This window comes from Hylobates moloch, unplaced genomic scaffold, assembly GCF_009828535.3.
Source record: "Hylobates moloch isolate HMO894 unplaced genomic scaffold, HMol_V3 SCAFFOLD_27, whole genome shotgun sequence".
Taxonomy (NCBI): domain Eukaryota; kingdom Metazoa; phylum Chordata; class Mammalia; order Primates; family Hylobatidae; genus Hylobates; species Hylobates moloch.
In genome coordinates, this window is record NW_026652302.1 from 3,788,014 (window position 1) to 3,810,286 (window position 22,273).

The 22,273-nt window shown below is 36.4% G+C and overlaps 1 protein-coding gene across 4 annotated transcripts in view; it reads left to right on the forward strand.

Annotated features, from left to right (window-relative positions):
* The window catches only part of LOC116463091 (laforin), a 358,522-nt gene that overhangs the window by 293,647 nt on the left and 42,602 nt on the right, over positions 1-22,273 (forward strand). For 2 of the 4 annotated variants that reach the window (XR_009211987.1, XM_058434474.1), the window contains exon 4: positions 20,790-20,925. Coding sequence is in view for 2 of the 4 variants with exons in the window: in XM_058434474.1 (XP_058290457.1) it covers positions 20,790-20,893 (104 nt within the window). In the remaining 2 variants the exon portion in view is untranslated. Of the gene's footprint in view, positions 1-20,789; positions 21,165-22,273 lie in introns of those variants that run through there. The other 2 variants (XR_009211986.1, XM_058434473.1) reach the window with 2 other exon arrangements.

The window sequence follows — 22,273 nt, forward strand, 5'->3', positions numbered from 1 at the left end:
AAAAATCTTTCTGAGGCTGAAACTATATTTTTTCAGCATTCTTTTGCACCTAGATTTAGTTCTTCAGTATCAATTAATTTGAAAGTAATTTTTGTCTTTCCATTTTTCATATTCATCTTCAATTGAAGAGGAGCAAATTCACTGCCTTTTAAAAACCTAATCTCAGATATCAGACAGATGGAATTAAATAAACAAGAAATTTTATTCCACTCCTCTTCTGTTGTATTTTATTGCTAGGTTTTTGCCTTGTATGCTATTAATGGTTCTTTTTTTTTTTTATTCTTGAGATGGAGTCTTGCTATGTCACCCAGGCTGGAGTGCAGTGGCGCCATCTCGGCTCACTGCAAGCTCCGCCTCCCAGGTTCAAGCGATACTCCTGCTTCAGCCTCCCAAGTAGCTGGGACTACAGGCACCCATCATCATGCCCAGCTAATTTTTTATATTTTTAGTAGAGACGGGGTTTCACCATGTTAACCAGGATGGTCTCGATCTCCTGACCTCGTGATCCGCCCACCTTGGCCTCCCAAAGTGCTGGGATTACAGGCGTGAGCCACGGCTCTGGGCCAATGATCCATTTTTAACTCCTGTTTCCACGTGAAAGATGTTGATACAAATGCCATTTCTGATTTTGGGGATTATTTATTTATTTTGTTTTCCTTCAAACATCTTTTATTTTTATTTATTTATTTATTTATTTATTTATTTATTTATTTATTTATTTATTTTTAAGACGAAGTTTCACTCTTGTTGCCCAGTCTGGAGTGCAATGGCGTGATCTCGGATCATCACAACCTCCACCTCCCGAATTCAAGCGATTCTCCTGCCTCAGCCTCCCTAGTAGCTGGGATTACAGGTGCCCACAACCATGCCGGGCTAATTTTTGTATTTTTAGTAGGGGTTTCACCAGGTTGGCCCAGCTGGTCTCAAACTCCTGACCTCAGGTGATCTGCCCGCCTCAGCCTCCCAAGGTGCTGGGATTACAGGCGTGCGCTACTGCACCCGGCCTCCTTCAAACATTTTTTTAACCTGCATAGAAGAATTCTACTAGTCACAAAGATAACGTTTTAGGGGAATTTGATTTTCATCTCAGCCATTAAAATATCACAATCCTATATGCTTTCTACTTACAAAAACAAATCTCTCAATTAACTATTTTGTAAGAAAATGTTAAATAATTCTCCTAATTTTAAAAAAAGTCATCAACAATTTCTGCAAGAGATCCTTATGTTTTCACAATAATGTACATGTATTTCTTCTTGTTATATTTTAAAAAATTAAATTTGCATTATTTTGGCGACCTTAAAGATGATTACAAAGAATAAATAACTCTAGGTTCTATAAGTTTTTTAAATAAAATGTTATAATATTCAGGATTTTGACATGATTGACAATTTTATTTTTTCTAAGGTTTATCATGATGAAATTAAAGTTTTTTAATTTCAGAACATTGTAATATTCTTTATCACTTGAGAAATATAGATTAATCACCTGCTATATACACCAGGTCTTGTTCTAGATGCAGGAGATATGGAAGCAAATAATAGAGAGAGGAACTTTGCTGTTAAGAAGAAAACAGGGATTAGATAAGCAAATAAATGAGCTAATTGATAGATAAATTAAAATATAGTTGATTTTTGTTTAAGAACTAAAATAAGGTATAATATGAAAACATTACTAGGTTAGATTTGATGGTTAAGGTGAACAATATTCTAGGAAATGGAAACAGAACGATGGTCAGTATTGCCAGAAGAAAGCTGGGGATGAAGAGAGTATTTTTTTTCTTTGTAAATTTGATCATCAAATTTGACTAAATTAATATTCATGTCGACAATATTTGAGAATAATTTAAGAATCTAGTGATTATCTAAAAATACTTCATTGACTGAATCATTTGTCTTTGGAAAGCTCAGTTGGCTCTTTTGGTTATGAGCTCTCTTGTATTGAATACAAATGGCAATGAGGTTTTAAAGAAACGGTGCTCTGTTTGAAAGAAATACTTCCCTAAGGATAGCTTTTCAGCACTAGCAGCTGGGTAGCTCTCTGGGTTAATGATAAGTGCCAAAGCAAAGAAAATATAGTGTCTGCCTCTGCAGGCTTCCAAATGGTCCTTGAGGCTCTTACTGTGCAATGAAGAAGATAAGGTGTATGTTGCCTGTCGATATTAAGGTCTTCTGCAGTATCTTTCTTACCTCACCATGTTTACAAAATTACATGTAAAACCATCTGCCACAGCAAAGAAAGTAAAACACTTTTCCTCAAATAAAGCCCAAATAAACATAAGATGTGTGTGTGTGAGTATGTATGCATTATAAACTCCGTTTCTAAATGAAGGAAAATGATATAATTTAATGTGATATGGATAATTGTATCCTTTTCTAAAAATTATGATGATGATTCTCCTACAATGAGGAGTAGCTAGTGCTTATTGAATGAGAGAGAGCTCCATCTGGATGTTCAGTGCTGTTCAAAACAATAGATTAACTGCTCATTGGGAAGGAGTGGTTCAGCTATGCAAAGAAGGTGGATGTAGATAAAAAGTGCTCAGTGCAGTGAGAGAGGCAAATAAAAGTTAAATGTCAGAGCATATGAAGGTAGAGAAAGACAGATTCAAAAATCACAAAAATATAACTGGAAAACTAAAGGAACAGTGATATAGAATTTTAAAAAGATACAGGTAATAATTAAATACAAATTATTTAAGATATTAAGAAAAATACAAAATTATGTGTATTATGATTTTGAGGGCTGTCCACTCAAATAATAAGATTAGGATGCATAACTTTTGAAACTCTAAAGTAAATAAAATTGAACAGCAGCAACAACAGCCAAAAAAAAAAAAAAAAAAAAAAACTATCAACACAAAAAGATAGGAAAAAAGAAAACACAATAAACAGAAAATATAAAATAAAATGCCACAAATAATTGTAAATATCCACTATTAAATAATGATAATGGGATAAATTTTCCTGTTTGAAGACAGATTGAGTAAACTAAATACTGATGTACCTCCTGGCTTAAGGAGACACACTTAAAGCAAAATGTGATTTAAAGTTGAGAATAAAATATTGAAAAAGAAATTTCAGGCAAATACTAACAATAAGAAAGTAGGCATGTATATGTAATAAAATCAGTATTCAAATGAAAAGCTTTGAATAGAAGAGAACAAAGAGACGTTATATATTGAAAAAGTATAGTCTGATGAGAAGACAGTAGTAAGGGCCATCATTATTTTTTTCTTGTGCTAATTGAATAGTCTCCTAACTAGACTGTCTTCTTTCACTCTTGACCCTGTATATCCTATTTTGAAAAGCAAAATCAGATTTTAAAACACTACTCCTTTATTTACTCTTCTATTGGCTCTCAGATTCATTCACTGCGAACTTTCAAGTTTCTAGGAGACGCACCCTGACACCACCCCCATTACCTCTCTGATAATCTTATCTCTTACCACATCCCTCAGGCTCACTCTGCTCCAGCCCAGTGACCTCCTTGCAGTTTCTCAGACATGCCACTCTCACCCTTTCACCTGTGTCCCTTGCATCAGCCTTTTCCTCTGTTACACTCTGCCCCGAAATCCACAGGACTTACTCCTTTTCATCTTTCAGAATTTACCACCCTATTTAAACTGACTATCTTCCCTCCCCACAAACTCCACATGCCCAATTCCACCTACCATATCTCTCAGTCATTGGTTTTGTAAAAACAGTATTATGTTAGCTGTAGGAGAGCAAACGAGGGGTGTGGACTTGATATTGGCTGTCTAAGGTTGTCAGAATGAGCACAGGATGGAATTTGTTGAATGATGCTGTGTCAGGAATACTTCTGTGCTCTGTCCGTTTAAATTTCTTTGAACTCTAGGAATGACTATACAAAGTCAAAATTGCCACCAAATATAAAGAAAAATGTTCTTTCCCCTTTCAAAGCCTGTTATTATTCAGAATGAACTATATGTCTATGCACCTAAACTAAAAAGAAGAGAAATAATTCTCTTTGATCAGTAAGGTCATCATTTGAGTTGCATTTTGAAGATGATTCAGGAACTTTTTGAAGATATAAACAGATATTGAATAAAATACAGTCTCTTTGAAGTCAATTAAGAATGTGGATGAAAGCAAGGAAATACAAATGTACATTAAAAATGGAAAAGCCACATGTAAAATATTTTAATAATTTTTAAAAATCAAATTTCATTCAGTTCTTTGCCTCTCTGAGTTTGACAGTTTTATGCTTAAGAAACTCCAGTGTAAAAGAACTTGATGTTCAAACTTTTACATAGTGTAATTGCAACGAAAACAGGAAAAATCTCTGTATACAGGTATGTGTATTTCCCTTCCTCATGATTACAAGGATGCATAGTTTTATATGTTTTGACATTATTTTTCTTCTATATTTTCAACCCTTTAGTATTAATTTAGTAAAATTAATCCATTCAGATGTTTGGAATAATATATGCTACACTGTTAATTTAAAAAATCATTGTGGAATAATATGTGCTACAATATCGATTGTGGAAATTATTTTGATGCGAATCTGGTTTTGCAAGATTGTAGTGCCAAAGGAGAAAGCTTTTTAGGAGCCCACTGGAATAAATAAATTCAAGGCCTGGCTCACAGGATGAGTTATACATGCAAAGGGAGCAGTGTGAAGACTGCCATGATTCTAATGGAAAGGACAGCGTGTAATAAGGAGGAAAAAGTGATGGGTCCCTATCCTGGCCTGCTGTGAACATCAGCCAATAGTGAATTGGTTCTTTTCTGAGAGTGAACATTGCTGCTTGATGCCTAGAATATCAACCAGAGAAGAGTTCAATGGAAACTCCTTGGAAATAGCTTATAGCACTTAAATATTGCTATATTTTTACAAAGTTTATTCATAATTTTAAAAATTGTATAAAGATTTTAATTCCTACAGAGGCTTTTTAAATAGATAATTTAAAATATCTAACAATGGATTTTGATTGAGTAGCAAGCAATGATCTTCGTGAAACTCATACGATTGATCACATTGAGACTTGGTGGAGAAAGTATCTAATAATAATACCTAAGTTCATTGCAGTCTTTGTGAGTGGAAAGGAATATCTTTCAGCTGGACAGAAATAAGACAACATGAAGCAATCACACAGTGCTACCTTACAGCCAGTGGCTACGAGTCTTCAATAAAGAGCAAGTACCTCAGAAGAATCAAACCACTGCCTGAAATCTGGCCTTCACAATAACGAAAGTGTAAATGACAAATGCAATATTTGATTTATATAGTTTTTCTTTTTTTTTTTTTTGCCATTCTCAAATATCTGACTATTTTAAAGGAATGGATTGATTTAGGTACAGAAGCTATCTTTGGCAAACTATTCCAATAACCTTTAAAATACTCATTTCCACTGGCCTAGTAATTTTATTTCCCGAAAATAATATGAAATTCAGAAAATGACTTATAGCCAGGCATGGTGACTCAGGCCTGTAATTCCAGCACTTTGGGAGGCGGAGGCAGGTGGATCACTTGAGGTCAGGGGTTCAAGACCAGCCTGGCCAACATGGCAAAACCCCGTCTCTGCTAAAAAATACAAAAATTAGCTGATTGTGGTGGTGGATGGGCCTGTAATCCCAGCTACTCAGGAGGCTGAGGTGGGAGAATCGCTTGAACCTGGGAGGCAGAGGTTGCAGTGAGCCGAGATAATGCCACTGCACTCCAGCCTGGGCAGCAGAGCAAGACTACGTCAAAGAAAGAAAGAGAGAAAGAGAGAGAAAGAGGAGGGAAGGAAGGAAAGAAAGAAGGAAGGAAGGAAGGAAGGGAGGGAGGGAGGAAGGAAGGGAGGGAGACTTACATCCAAAACTACTAATTGAAATTTTATGTATGAGAAAACACACACAATCTCAATCGCATACGATACTGTACTGTATATAGATATGTGGTCTTTCATATACAGTATGTAGATTAGATAAATAAATACATAGATGTATATGGATCTATGTCTATATATATAATATAGTCTTAGTCCATTGGGACTGCTATAACAAAATGCTACACACTGAGTAGCTTTTAAACAACAGAAATTTATTTCTCATAGTTTTAGGGGGTTACTAGGAAATCTATGATCAAGGTTTCAGCAGATTCAATGTCTGGTGAAGGCCCATTTCCTATTGCACAGATGATGCCTTTTCTCTGCCTCCTCACATGGTGGAAGGAGCAAGGCAGCTTTCTGGGGTCTCTTTTATAAAAAAGTGAACTAATTCCACTCATGATGGCCCCTCTGCCATGATCTAATCACCTCCCAAAGGCCCCACCTCCTAATACCATCCCAATGGGGATTAGATTTCCAAATATGAATGTTGAGAGGATATAAACATTGAGACCATAGCAATCTATATTTAGATCTATATCTAATAGATCAGACATAATTACTGACACTTTTACACAGATATACACTGTGAATTATTTCTTCACACAGTAGAATACACTCATTATTTACACTTCTACACCTCTATAAGCTTTGTTACTTATTTCTCTATAACTTATCTTTATGAATACCACATTTTGCTAGATATTAGGGCAAAATAAATTTTAACATTTCCAATTAATGCTATTACTTTCCCTTCTAGCTTAATCTCCTTCAGTTTAAAACAAGCTTTCTCAAACATTTAGTCAATTTAACGTCACATCCCTCATCTAGCCGTTTCTCTATTTTTCCTCCTCCTGCCTGAGACAGTGTTTCTAATGAAGGAAAAGTTTATTGTTCTGTGGGGTTGATGAAGGGTGCCTGGTTTTTTGTAGAACAGCTGATAGCTGGTTGGTATTCACCAAGTGTGGTCAGGCTGGTCGGGCTGGTCCTATCCGTGGGCTTCTTGCTGGTGTCTGCCACTGTAGAGCATGGGTGGTCTAACCCATGCTATGTTCACTTAGTTTAGGCAGTGCTCTGGGGAACATAGCTATTTCACCTTGTTGATGGGCCCCGTTGGTTTTGTCTCTTATCAGAGACACTCTGGTTTCTGGCAGAGATTCCTACTTTGTCCCCAGCCCAATAACATATTCTACAATTCTTAGCTGTGGAATCATCCTAAGTAATACTAACGCCTGAATCTTCCTGGAAATTTCCCTAGCTGTTTATTCAGTTGCCCTCTTAATCTCCACTTGGGAGACGGGGGGGAGCATGTAGGAACTACAGAGCTCTTCCTTGCCAAACAGTGGGTAGAAGCTGTGTTGAGATTGCCCCCCAGCTCAGTAATCTGACCACTTGCTGTGCTGTCTATTGCCATCCCACATTGGCAAGGTCACCGGGAGTGGGCATCTCCACCTGAAGTTCAAAACAGGAAGTGGGTAAAAAACCTTCAGCATATCCTTCTTTACTCTCTGGAACTTTTGTGCATATGGGAAAGTTTGCACCCAAATGTGTGAATACTTGCTTCCTCTACTTCTGACTCTCTTTTGTCTTCCACAACCACTGTGGCCAGGGGGAACAGGCTTCCCCCTTCCATGTGACAGGACATATCTTAGGTACCATCTCATAGTTTTTCCGTGGTTGATTTTAGTAAACTTGACAGTCAAGGCCACCATATCTGGGTAGAAAGCCCTTTCCCTCTTGTCAAAATCTGCGTAAAACAACTACAGCCATGTTAGGGGAAAAGACAAAATAAACAAAACATAAAATTTGATAATCAAAGCTGAGAAATTACTGCCTCCTCTGTAAAACATGCTCTCTTTCAGAGGGATGAGGCAATACAATTTTTGGAAGAAATTGGGGAAGTTTATATCAAGGTTGAAAAATGATGGTCTATTGAATATTATTAATATGGAGAAGTAGAGAGGAAATTTTAAAGAGAACAAATAAGAAAAAGGAAAGGTGTTGAGGGTCTGCAGGCAGACAGTATGAGAAAAGACCATATATTTTGTATATATTTTACTTTTCTAAATCCGTCTTTAAGCTTAGTAAAATGAGCCCTAATTAAATTAACTATCATTTATTATATTGACAATATATGACAAATATATATTCATATAAAACATAACCAAGGCTAAATATTTTAGGGTAAAAGTGAGTGAGTCATGGCTTAGAAAAAAAATCCTTAGTGATTAAATGTTAGAAACAACAGGACCCTTACTGATTGATACTACCTTGTTGATTAATTGTGGCTTCATAATTTCAGTTTAGGAGGAATTTAGGGAAAACAACCTTGTTGAAAGGAATAGGGGAATAGTAGGATAAAAATAATAAAATTCTGTTTTATTGTACTTCCAATAAAACTGAGAAAAAAATCAATTTCACATATAAAAATGGTGGTAATAGAGTTGGGGTAGTAGCTGAAAACCTTTAGAGCCCTGCCTAAGTGTCATTAATTTTTCTGATGGTCAATGAGGTCAGTTTTTTTGAGAAAGGTGAACTGACTTGAGATTAATTTATGTGGATTAGAGTGCAGTTTGAATAACATTTCTGGTTTCCAGTGACACAAAGATAACTGATATTTCAGATTTTTTTTTTTTACAAAAGATGACAGAATTATATGACATATCTGTAAGGAGAAATTCTTTGATAAAGAAAAGAATAAGAAAATAAAGAAAAAATAGTGTATCCCAATTATGAAAAGTACAAAACTGGGACTTTCATATTATATATCTAATTATCTAATTATATATGTATATACACATAAATATATATATTTATATACACAATATAATTATACAAATCTCTAATTATAGTTATATTTATATATAATGTATACATATATAGATTTGTATGATATCTATAGACTCATATAATTATATATTTATGTAAAAATTTTATAATGTAAATATATTTTATATTAAATATATAGAAATGTGTATAACTATTATATATTTATATATGTATATACATATATTATCTATCTATATATATATATATATACACTCATATATATTCTATTTAACCTAATATTTTTAACAGGTGAATTAAAATCTATACTTCTGTGGATTTAAAAAATCTTTACAAATCCATCAGTTTTCACTTTATATACTTTGAAGGTATGGTTATATGGCTTTTTAAAAATCATAGTTTAGTATCTTCACTTGTCTGTTTTTATAATTTTTTCCTTAAATTCTATTTTAGCTGATTTTAATGTTATTTGGTTTACTATTTTTCAGCTGTAGTTTGTCCAATTATCTTGTTGAAAGCCTGTTTTTTTAACTTAAAATATATCTCTTATAGATAGCACGTATCTGTTTTATTTTAAATCCAAATTGCATGTTATCTTTCTTTAAAACCTAGTCTGTTTATATTTACTGCTATAACTGGCATATTTGAACTTATTTCTACCATCTTATTTAAGTTTTCAGTTTACTCTTTTTTTCTCCTGCTTTTTTTTAACCTCTTGTTGAACTGTGAAATTTTTTTTAAACAACTTCTCTTTAGTGGTAGTCCTTAAAATTTTTATAAACATCTTTGTAATTTTCCCGACAGATATCCACAGAAATTAAAATTATTCTGTAATACTATTTTCACCTTTACAAAGGTATACAAATACATACACATAATGTTCCTTTACAAAGATATACAAATGCATAAACATAATGGTAGGAAACTCCCTTCATTACTTCCAAAATACTATGCAACACCATGAAAAGTCTGTTATTCAAAGGTAGCCAGAAAGCAAGATTGAAAATTCGAGTACCCCTCACATGAAACTATGGAATATGATCTTCTCACTAAGTATCATTCTTCTTGTTTAATCCTTCACTGTCTATTTACAGCATACTGTATTTTATCACCTGTTGGTGAAATTAAAAAAAAAAAAAAAAAAAAAAGAGCTTGCAAAAAGAGTTAGTGTTACCACTGTGCAGTCATCCAGTGTTACCAAAGCTTCGGTTCTCAAAGAATTTGCTTAGGTCAGTTCTATGGCTTGAATGTATCCCCAAAAGTTCATGTGTTGGAAACTTAATTTCCAGTGCAACAGTGCTGAGAGGTGGGATCTTTAAGAGGTAATTAGGTCCCAAAGGCTCTGCCCTCAGAAATGGATTAATGCCGTTTAGTGCCATTATTATAGAAATGAGTTAGTTATCTTGGGAGTGTGTTTCTAATAAAAGGATCTCTTTCTCTCTCTCTCTCTCTTTCTATCTCTCTTCTCTTGCATGCATGCTGTCTTACCCTTTCACCTTCTGCCATGGGATGACACAGTAAGAAGGCTCTCTCTAGAACTGTAGGAAATAAATCTCTGTGCTTTATAAAATAACTAGTCTCAGGTATTCTGTTATGGCAGCACAAAATGAACTAAGGCAGTAAGATGTAGACACTTAAATAGTATAATTAGTACCATAAATTATATACTCCATTGTCCTCCTGCCAGTGTAATTATTGTTGAAATAATTAGAAGTTTTCTAAGTGGATGTGCATTGTCAGGGCAAGGAACTAGTTAGATTCATGATTAGCTTTTAAATTTCAATGACCTCATTTATTTGAACAAATGTTTTTTATCTGTTATAAAAAGAACTTATAAAAGGTATACAAAAAGCAATGAAGAGGATGAAGTTACATCCATAATTATATGCATGCATAAACCACTGAAATTATTGATGCAGCCAGCATAAGACATAATTTTAAAAGTTCTAGTAGTACCATATGGTGAACAATTTGCAGAAATTGTAGAATATCATAAGCATATGGGTATATTCCATATGATCTGAAGAAACTTTAGGGGCAAAGAGTATCATATCAAAGAATATGCTCTTTTAAGTGGCAAAATAGGTAAATATTAAATATTACTGGCTTGAATACTGTGGTGGTGGTGGTGATTTACATGTGTATGAATGTGTATAAGAGAAAGAGAACACAAAAAATGAGATGATTTAATTAAAATCAAGCATATTCATTATAAATATTTAATTTGGCTCTCAGAAGATGATCCTGTCAAAGCTGACTGGCAGAGACCATGGTTTTGATTTCAATATTCTTAACATTTTCCAGTAAAAGAAGCCAGCAATGCAAAAAACTAAATGACAGCCCTTAATAAAATATATTTTAAATTTTGATTTCAATATTTCTTTAAAATATTAACTATTCAATGTTTGTTTCATTTTAGCGCACTAACGTACATTTGATTTATTTAAACTATTTTTTGTATCATATTTGTAATAGTTATTTCATTAATTATCAGTAAATTATTCAGAATGGTTTTTTTAGCAGGTTCTTTTAGATTAGTAGTTTTCTGTCAAACTCCTCAAAATTCTTTCTGTTAGACACTGAATGTTAGCTATTACATGATCACATTGATAATTTTAGACTTTAGTGCAATGAAAATTTCTAAACACATAATGTGTCAAAGATAGACAAGTTTTTTCTTTTCCAAATGTAGTGGTCTTTCAAAAAATTGAAGGCCCTTGTGCTAGAGAATAAAAATATGAGGAGTCTCACGATTTCTAACCAATACATTTGCTACAAGTTTGATCATTATATTTAAGGCAATTCACATCAAAATCTTTTGCAACCATTCTTCCAATGTTTGAGATTTGATTTCTGTTTCTATTCTTAGGTTTCCATCTGCCTGCGCTTTAAATATTTTTTCATAACCTGTCTGATATAGTTATATTTTTGAAAAAGTTCTCATCAACTCAAAGGCTATTAGACCTGGAAGGACTTTTGGAAATATTGTAGACCAGTAGAATATTTTTCCATCCAACACATCTGAGGGCTATAACACGCTTCTGTTAGCAACTGTGGCTCACTGTACTGTACTGTTCAATGGTGAGGCCATGCACTGCTGGGGAAAGGAGCAGGGAGGGGCATTTAACAGAATTTGCTTGGGCAATGGGTGTGTATAGTTTTAAAAAGCCACCCAAGAGATTTGGATGTGCCTCTTCCTGTTGAGAATCCTCATTCTGCAGTTAAAGTCACGTGGGAACAAAATAATTGTAGCTGTCTTTAGTGGAACTGGAAATAGAACCAAAGTCCTCTGACTCGCAGTCAAATGCCTTTTCTTCAACACCATATTCAAGTTCCATAACAGTTAGACTTCTTTGATTTTCCAAGGAATATAAACAGACTTCGGTAAACTTAATTTAAAAAGATATTTTTAACTACATAACATAGTTCATGGAATTGAGGAGAAAAGTGGAAGAGCCAGGTTTCAGAGCAGCTCTGGGCACTCACCTTCAGGAATGAAGAGACATTCATTCACTGGCAGTCTGAATCAGAGCAACAGTCCATATGTCATTCTGCTTAAAAATCAGATTCAGTCAAGCGGGGTCATGAGCCCATCCTTTGGCCGGAGTGGAATGGAGTACCCTGATCAGAAGTCCCATCAAGACTGAGGAAGAATTGGTTTCCCAAAGAATGATTAGGGTGTTGTTACCCAAGGAGGGAAGAACTGGTAGCGGGCAGCCACAGCAACACATGTCTGCTAAAGCTCCCTTCCTGAGAGAAGTCTCATTCCAATAGAGTCTTCAAAGCTTCCTCTGTGACAGACAGTCCTGGCATCATTTCTGGATGGCTGAGCAGCGGTCACAGCAGAGATTCTCTTTTCCAGCACCTGTCACTCTCCCACTTGAGGCATCCTTTCCCTTCACCTGCACCCAGCAGATGGGATGAAGCACACAATGGAGAAGATATTCCTGGATAGAAGCTTTGCAGAAAAGAAAAAGTAAGAGTGAACAAAAACTGAGCAGGACACACTTAGCATTGAGTGGAAGAATTTGTGGGAATTTTCATCCATTTGTCTCCGATCTCTCAGAGCATTTCCTGAGGAGCAGGTATAGAAAGTGGGAGCTTGTGTGCAGTAGATTAGTGGTGATGCAAAGGCCTCTGAGGAGGATATCACATACAGATGGAGAACAGAAATGTGCAATGGCTGGCCCAGGTGACTACAGACTTTTCTCCTGGCTCTGCTCTTCTTCTCATGAGTCTGAATGAAGTCACCAGAGACTGGAATTGGTGGTGAAGAATCAAGTGGGAGCAGTGAATTATCAGGGGTGTGAGGGAGGGAGTGGGCAGTTGTGGTGAGATTGTAGTTTCCATCTTGGTGATGCGGTCCAGGTGGAAGGGAGCACCTGAAGGAGCTGAAGGAGTGGGGCTCAGCTGCTGGAAGCTGTTATATCAAAGAGCTGCTCTCGGGGTGTGTGGAAATATAGCCATACACAGCCTAGAAGATTGTGACCATTGGGAGGACTTCTGCATTCAGGATTCAGCTGTGGAGTCTGGGGGCAGCCGCCTCAACTGTGTGGCTGAGGTGTGGTGAATTGAAAGTTGGTAGCATACGAGAAAACTCTTATATTCAGAAAAAAGTCACCCCCTCAATTTTAAGAAAATATCAGAAAAAGATGAATGTAAAATGGAGTGACGAAATTGGTAAGTTATTGCCTTGAGTTATACCTAGAGTCAAATTATATTGGAGCGTCAGCTAGAAATTTCATCTTAACGTTCTCTTCTGGGAGGGTTATTTTTCCTGCCTGCATATATTCATGCACTATGCTATGAAAACACACTTATTGAATAGAATTTTAGCCCCTGAGCCTGACGAACTCAATACATTACTTTTTAAAAGCTATAAAATGGAAGAAAAGTGACAAACCAACTGTCTGAGATGCTAATGGGTCAAGGCATCTATGAGACGGGCAGTTTTGAGAGCTGTATTCTGCGGCACAAAATGCAAAAGTGTTTTTCCTATGTGAAGAACAGCAATACAGTTTTACAGACTTCTGTAGGATTTGGTACTACTGAAAACCCAAAGAGTCACACAGGCTAGGAAAGCTAAGTAGGAGCCAGCTAAGGAGAAAGCCAAATTGAAGTAAGCGAAGAGCAACTAAAACCTCTGAGGAAACTTATCTAATCGCTGAGCTGCACACCCACCATAACGAGCTTCCTAAGCTTCCCTGGAACACCAACAAGGTCTCAATATCACCTCGGCCAAGGCTGGGTCTGCTTATCTATGAGGGAGATTTCAGCCATTAGGGGAAGAGATTCAATTCCTCAACAGAGGAAAATTTTCTGTCCTCTAAACATCCTGTAGAAACTCTTCTTACAGTTTTAAAAATTATTTTAACTTTCTTTTCACAAGATATATTTACTCTGGGAATATAATGACAGTAAAAAAAAATTAAGAAATCAATGTACATTTCCTACAACCCCCTAAACATAAATCACCCTCAAAATGTTGTCAGTTTGCCTATTGTGTAACAAATCATCTATATTTTAATAACATAAAAATAAAAGTATATTGTGTAATGCTCTAAACTTATAAGTAAAAGCAGTCAAAACAGTTTTCTCTCAGGAAATATGGGACAACTTATTCTGAAATATAAATATCCTTATCTAGGCTAAAAGCTGCCATGTGCAAACTGTTCCTATAGAGGCAACACTCAACTCTCTGTGCTCCATCTCCCTACGTTATCCTTATTCTTCAGGCTTTCTGCCATTCCTCTATTTATCTGCTTGGTTTTTAATTCTTGCAAGTCATTGACACCCTTGTTGCTCAATATATCCTACTTCTGGGTAATAGGAAGAATTCGTGAAAACTGGAGCTATGTATATCCCTATAAAATCCTATACAAACCAAAAGCCATAATTATAGTGGTCAAATTTTCGTAAGAAAAGCATTGAGAAAATTCCAAGTTGTGAGATTGGCCATCAACTAACATAGTTCTGTGTTTAAGATAATCACAAACGTTAGAAAATTGTTGTGCTAATGACAATCTGCATTAAAAAAAAAAGCCTGCCTGTTTTGAAAAAGATGCACAGCCTTCACTGGGAATATTGTATCCTAAACTCATGCTTCTATTTAGAAAGAAAGTAACAACTCATTTAGGAGCTCTAAGCTGGGAGTTTTATATTTCTCTTTTTGCTGACAGTTGTACCCATGACCTCCATCCCTAAGTGGGCAGGATCAAGACAGTGGTTTCATGATCTGCAGCTGGGAGTGGGTGGTGATGCCATTCAGCTGCAGGGCCCAGAGCACAGTGCAACCAAAGGCAGTCTTCTGGCGTAAGTTAGGCTCAAGAAGCATATGACTGTGTGCAGTCTAAAGAAGAGGATGGAGAGCAGGAATGGAAACCAAATCAATGGCTTTTCAACTGGGGTCAGAGAAGCATAAGCAAATGGGCTTAGGAGCCTGGGGAGTTACCTGAGCAACAGAACTCGGGGGATGCAGTTCTCTCTGGAGTGTCAGCAACAAAGCTGGTGGGAGGAAGAGGAGCTATTACAGTTTCTGAAGAGTGAGGAACAAAGTAGTCATCACAGGCACATTTTTAGAATAAGACAAGATAATGTACATTACAGTACTTTGTAAAGTGTAACACAAATGGGAGGTGTCATTATTGTTATTAACATCATTATCATCATCACGTAGCTCTGAACACCTCATAAGTCTATATGATGGAAAAGAATGAAAAGAAATGATAAGAACCTGATTCTTCACTCAACAATTTAGAAACAAAATATCAGGCACAGATATAACTGGAAGTAAAACGACTTAACTAATATGTGCAAAATCTAAATTCGAAGGCTATCCTATGTGCACATTCATGGAAAAATTATGTTAGTAATGGAAGGCTAGAGTATCTGTGGACCTATCGGGTTGAAAATTATCAGAGTAAAACAGGTAATCCTTCTCTGAGAAATGTGGAAAGACTTCACAGATCAGGAGAGATTTCAGAATCTCTTTAAATTTTATGAAAGCCAACACTATGGCTCAGGTGAAAACCGTACATTGTCAGGCCACACATTTTAACATATTGAACATTCTCCATTTCTTTTGATGTGTTCTCTTCTAGCCAATGAAAGTAAAATTCTCTGAAGGCAAACCCCAACTTTCCCTGATCTTGCATGCTTCCCAGAATAGTACTCAATACTCTGTAGGTATTCAGTGAGTACTTGGTGATTATGACTAAAGTGACACCATGGTCAGAGCGTGATCCAGTTTTGACAAAGGAAGCAATCTAGGTGGAGTACACAGTTAGCGTGAACAAGAAACAGGAAACAAAGTAGGATACGGGTGGAAAAGTGAGCCAAAGAGGCCTTTGAAGAAAAATGGTTTAAAAAATAACCTTTTTTAGAAATGTAGAGGCCACAGTAGAACTTTCTAGAATAAGACACTAAAAAACTGAAATGAGCTATGACAGCAGCTAGTAGACAGAGGGAAGGATAGCATATTTTCAAAGGCAGGAAGTCCAATGAGGAGAAATTACAGAATGGATTCAGGGTTGAGGAGGAAAGTGCTGTCCAGGAGAATTTGCTATCCACATTGGACTTGCAAGTCAGAGGGTAGAGAAGAGACAGAGAGTAAATGGTGATGTTAGAGTAATAGGATGTTAACACAGGACTCTCTGCCTTAGTTTTGCCTGAAGACTCAAAGGAGGAGGACAAAAGAGAGGTGATAAGCATTCCTCTTAATATTTCAAAGTATAATAGATCCTCTATCAGAAATTAAAAGGAAAATAAAGACGGGGGAAAAATCTAGGGATATTTAGGATGTTGAATTCGCAAAGAGCCTAGATTAGTTTTGAAGATAATTTCTTCAGCAGAAGGGAATCAACTGCTATGATAATCTTTGCCACCCCATCCCCAACACAGGGTAGGGGAGATGTGTGCCTGTGCATATTTCCCACTTCAAGCAGCGACCAACCGGCGTCAAGAAAGCCACTTGGAAAGGTTAATTTAGAAATTCAGAGTTCATGAGGTAGAGAGACTGGTATCAAATCCACATCTAACAAAGCCAAAAGGCAAAAGATGGTGGCTGGCCAGCTATCCAGGACAACAAAAAAAGAAAGGGCTGCACTGGGAATCGCTGTACTTGTGCTGAAGGCAGAACTGAGTGTGGAAGGAGTTGGTCTGGAGTACTTCCATCCTGCCCAAGAGGAGGATCACCTTGGGTGCAGTGGACTGGAATCCAGCAGCGTCAAGCTTAGCTAGCACCCACACTATATTATGGCAGTACCAGTCAAGTAAACTTCCCTGCCTTTACCATCCCTCTCTCCCACTCAATCCATTTCTAAAAAGAAAGGCAAGACAATCTAGAGGAGAGTGGGAAGTGGCCAAGTACAAGGAGGGGAAAAATGGAAGAGACTGCCTAAGCAACCTACCACTCCTCTCCCTTTGTCCACTGTAGGCTTCCAAACCAAGGAGGAAAAAAGTGTGTAAATGATTCAGTCTACTTGCAAGGAGTTTTTTATGTGAAAATAAGCTATTTGTCAGAACCCCAAAGCCTTGTAACTATAGCCAATAGATAGAAGTTGCAGGGTTAATATTTTGACTTGATATAAGAAAAAACATTCTCAAAGGAATATCAAAATATGCATCAGAACTCACTGAATTTTATCTCATGAAGAGTTTCTTAGCATCATAGTAAGAACATAACATTTCTAGAATGATTGCACGGTCACCCTGAGTGCTGAAGGGGCTCTTGGTGGAGATATGGTAGAGATGATTCAGCCGTGGGCTGGAAAATGGAACACATCTTGAAGAGTTTCTAATTTGTCTACTATTAAGACTCTATTAGCACAATTCATAAAACTCTATTCCTGCCTTCTTTCAAGTGTTGGATTTCACTTTACAGGGTATGGTGATAATTTCAAACTACACAATAAAACTTTAAGTCTTCATTATATAAAGTTGTCATAAACCTTTAATGGCCCTTGTGAATGCTTTTGAAAATAATTTGGCTTGCTCTTTGCTCTTAATTGGGAATCATACTCTGAAATATAACCAGGTAACTAAATTTTTACAAAGTTTCTCCGCGACTTTCAAGACCTCCCTCTAGACATTCTCTGTATTTAACAACATCATTTTACTTAAACTGATTCAATGTAGTCACCTTCAAAATGCAAACTGTTTTTCCCTGATTCTGTGCATTATGCTGATACTATTCTTTCTTCACGGTCACTATTGATTTCATCCCCCTTAGTAAAAGAGAAAATTGATGTCATAAAGAGCAAATCCTGGCTTTTGTCACCATATCTAAATTACCATAGACTCCTTCACATCTTCTGAGCTGGTAGTAAGGGGTGGACTGGAGGTAGGGCTCAAAAAATTACACCAGGGAAACCAACCAGCAGGGGACCCCAGATGCCTTCCCCTTGTTCTGTTGGCTTAGCCACTGTCATGGACAAAGCCTACCATCTCAGGGTCTCTTGCAAAAACACATTTTCTGGTTCTGTACAACTATGACAAGCACAACAGGATGGTCATTTATTTAGTACAATTCTGACAGAAGTTATACTTTTCTCTCTATTGGTAGGCAATAGAATAGATGAGAAATGAACAGCATCCAAAGCCTCAATCCACTTATTCAATCCCTCAGTAAATATATTCTACATTTTGAAAAATGTAAATCTGAAAAGATCCCCATACTTCAGCAGATTATAATCTAAGCATGAGTATATAATTGATTTTTGGCCAGAACAATGTTGAGAGCTAAAGGAATTCAGTAAAAGGGAAAAATTAATTCTACGAAATCAGTTGATATGACCAGATATGTAATTTATTTTCTCTCTTATTTGTCCCCCACGGAATACTTGCACTTAATTCAGTAAGCTTTTGTAAGGTGCCGATTGACATTTCAGACCCATTGATTAAAGATATTTGTGAGGAATGTGTGTATATTATGTGTACTTTGATATTCAACTATGTAGTTATTTAAAATTATGTTTATGTGTAATCTAAATGTATTTGTATGCTAGCATTGTCAAGATGAAGATGAATTTTTTTTTTTTTTTTTTTTTGAAGAAGAGTCTCTCAGTGTCACCCAGGCTAGACTGCAATGGCACAATCTCGGCTCACTGCAACCCCTGCCTCCCAGGTTCAAGAGATTCTCCTGCCTCAGCCTCCTGAATAGCTGGGATTACAGGTATCCGCCACCACACCCGGCTAATTTTTTGTACTTTTAGTAGAGACGGTTTCACTATGTTTGCCAGGCTGGCCTTGAACTCCTGACCTGGTGATCCATCTCCCTTGGCCTCCCAAACTGCTGGGATTACAGGTGTAAGCCACCACACCCGGCCAGATGAAATTCTTTATCAGGTCAAGTCTGTACCTGCAAAGGTGTTTTTAGAAGACACACCTTCCCCTTGTTCTATACCTACTATTGTAAAAAGGGCCAAGAGGCTGATGACACATAGACATGAATTTAAACCTCAACTTTACTCCATACTAATTGAATAGTTTTAGGCGAGGTTCTTACCCTCTTTGAGTATTAGTATAAAGTAACATATATAAAATGCTTGGCATATGTGGGTTGATGATTTTTGTAGCTGGTTAATGGTCCATGGGTATCATTGTACTTTTGTTTATGTTTGAAATTTTTCTAATTTTCTAATAAATAATTTTAAAATGTCTGGAATGTGCAGGATTTTACATTCTATTTTTTTTTTTTTTTTTTTTACCATTCTCAAACCTTATTTTTTCCCTTCTAAACTTAATTGATTTCATGAGCTGTTACACTGACCACCTGTGCCAATATTGTAACATTGATCACATTTTGCCTGAGTGCATTTCAACTGTTTCAAATAATTATGGCTCAGCTCAACGTACAATTAGATATATAGCAAATATATCTTGATGATGATTGTTTCCATTCTTAAATCAATCAAGTCATTATGCCAGGAGCAGTATCGAGGAAAATGTCATATTTGCACCTTTTATATATCAGCTTAAAAATAAACTTATTAGGGAATGTATATTGTCATCATAGAAAGAGCTGGTATCTTTTATAATCATGAGACTTGATTATTGATCATAAGTGACTGTGGTCAAGTAGTCCTTTTGACCTCTGTTTCAAAATTGACAATGTATAGACAGTATCTGCCTCTATTATTTTATGGCAGGCATTCTCACAGAGGAAACATAAATAATCATCAGAGTCTCCCTAGTTCATATAGTAGATGAAAGATTCACATATTCTCCCTCATTAGCTTCCTTTATCTCATATCTCTTGTTTTCTGGGTTCCCATGTTGCCTGATGAAACCGTGACGTTACTAGAGAAAACTGGTCAGGTCATCTGCTAAAGCTGTGTGAAACATACTATACATAACAATAACAAGAATTATTTTTAATGGGCCCACAGCTTTCTAAGAATTATAAGTGTGGCTGGGGAGAGTCCCAAGTAATAGCAGGGGCTGCAAATGAAAATACAGTTTTAATATGTCTTTATAAACTTGGCTGTTCCACCTCAGACTCAACTTGTCTCAGCAAGCATATTGTCTTACCACCTGCTTTCATCTCCCAAAACTAGCTTCTCTGTTTCTCACCATTAGCACACTCATTCTCCAGGTTACTTGAGTTTGAAGACACAAAGTCAATATTGGCTCTACTCAGGCATTGTCCATAACTAGCCCTTGTTAATTCTTCATTCAAAATGTCTCCAACATACATACCTATTTCTTTATCATTGACAACTACCAGCAATAACTTTACTTAGGTCTTTATCCCTTCAAATTTAAATAACTCCAATGATGTCCTTATTTTAATTGTCTTACAGTATTAATTTCATCATGTCAGTCACAGGCTTTTCTATTGCCTTGAAGGATTAAACTCTAATTCCCAATAGGGCTCCAATTTCCCTCAAACCTCTCATTAGTCTTCTTTAGGATTGCTCTTCTCAGTAATTCTCAGACACACTCTACTTAGTCATTCTTTCTTTGTTACATTTTCCAGGAAAACTCATGTTCCCCCATGTCTTCTTCCATCCCCACATTTACAAATCTTACCATTCTTCAAATCTAGTGCCACTTCAGTCTCTAGGTCTTTTCTACAATTTCAAGCAACATTGATTTCGCTCTTGCAACACCGTCTCTCATTAATCCTCATTTGGATACCTGATTGTGTTATTGTTTTATTTCCTAGGTGTATGTGGTAGCCAGCATACAAGAAGGCTCCCGACATCTATACTCTTCTCCCATATTGAATCGAGGCTGACCTTTGGGGCCAACAGAGTGTGGCAGAAATGATTATGTGTTTCAAGCCAGGTCATTCATAAAAGGTATAGTAACTGTCACCTTGCTCTCTCACTTGGAAGACATGCTCACCTTGGTCACTCACTTGGAAGACATGTCATCAGGACATTCAGGCAGCCCTATGGAGAGGTCAATATGGATAGGAACCAATTAGCCAGCATTAACTTGCCAGCCGGGTGAGTAAACCTCAGTGAAGTGGATTCTCTAGCGCTGTTCAAGCCAAGAGGAGTAACCACATGAGATCCCCTGTAAATAATCATCAGAGTCCCCCTAGCTCATATAGTAGATGAAAGCCCAGCCAATCCGCTTCCACACTCTTGATTCACAGAAACTGGGAAAGATAATAATAAGTGAGTATTACTGTTTTAAGCCACTAAGCTTTAGGGGTGATGCTTTAAATAATTAATAGAAAAAAATAGTAGTGTATAATTTGCTCCCCATCTACACTGCAAGCTCCTCAAGCATAGAACACTTCTTTGAAATTTTAAAATCCAGGCAATAATTTATATATTATTAAACATCATAGCATAATTAGATACTGAGTGTGGAATTAGAAAAAGGAAGCAATATTTATTGAATTCTACTAAGGTGCTTTATATATACATGAACCTCATGTATATATAAATGGCTACCTATATGTAGAAATAGATAGTCTCTAAAGAATAAAATATTGTACCCAAACTGCAAAGTAATGAAGTCAATTTTTTCTTTTTTTGTCATAATTTTCCAGACTTATTCTTTTAAGTGAGATGATGTGTGTGAAAGGACTTAATAAACTATAAATTGCTCTACAGACATGTGACATTACAGCTTGCATCAATTTATTTTCCTATCAAGTTATTTAAAGGATAATTAATACTTCTACTCTGATCTTTCTTTCACTTTTCTAAGACTAGAATTAGATATGGCACTGTGATATAAACACTTCTAGTTTCCTGAAAATCCATTAAAGGGCAAAATAAAGAATATTTTTGGTATTAGTACTTGCTGTGGTATGAACGCTTGTGCTCCCCAAAGTTATTTTTTTGAAACCTAGACCCCAAGGAAATGCTATTAAAAGGGAGGGCCTTTGGGAGATGATTGGGGCATGAGGGTGGAGCTCTCATGAATGTCATTAGTGCCCTTATAAGAGAGGACTCAACTAGAAAGTGCCATCTAGGAAGCAGAGAGCCCTCACCAGATGCTGAATATGCTTGTGCCTTGATCTTGGACTTCCCAGCCTCCAGAATTGTGAGAAATAAATTGCTGCTGTTTATAAATTACCCAAGACATTTTGATATATTAGCCTGAACTGACTAAGACAGTACCACATTTTCCCATTTGCTGTTGTGTGCCCAGCAAATATCTGTTTAAAACTGTATCAATCAAGTTCTC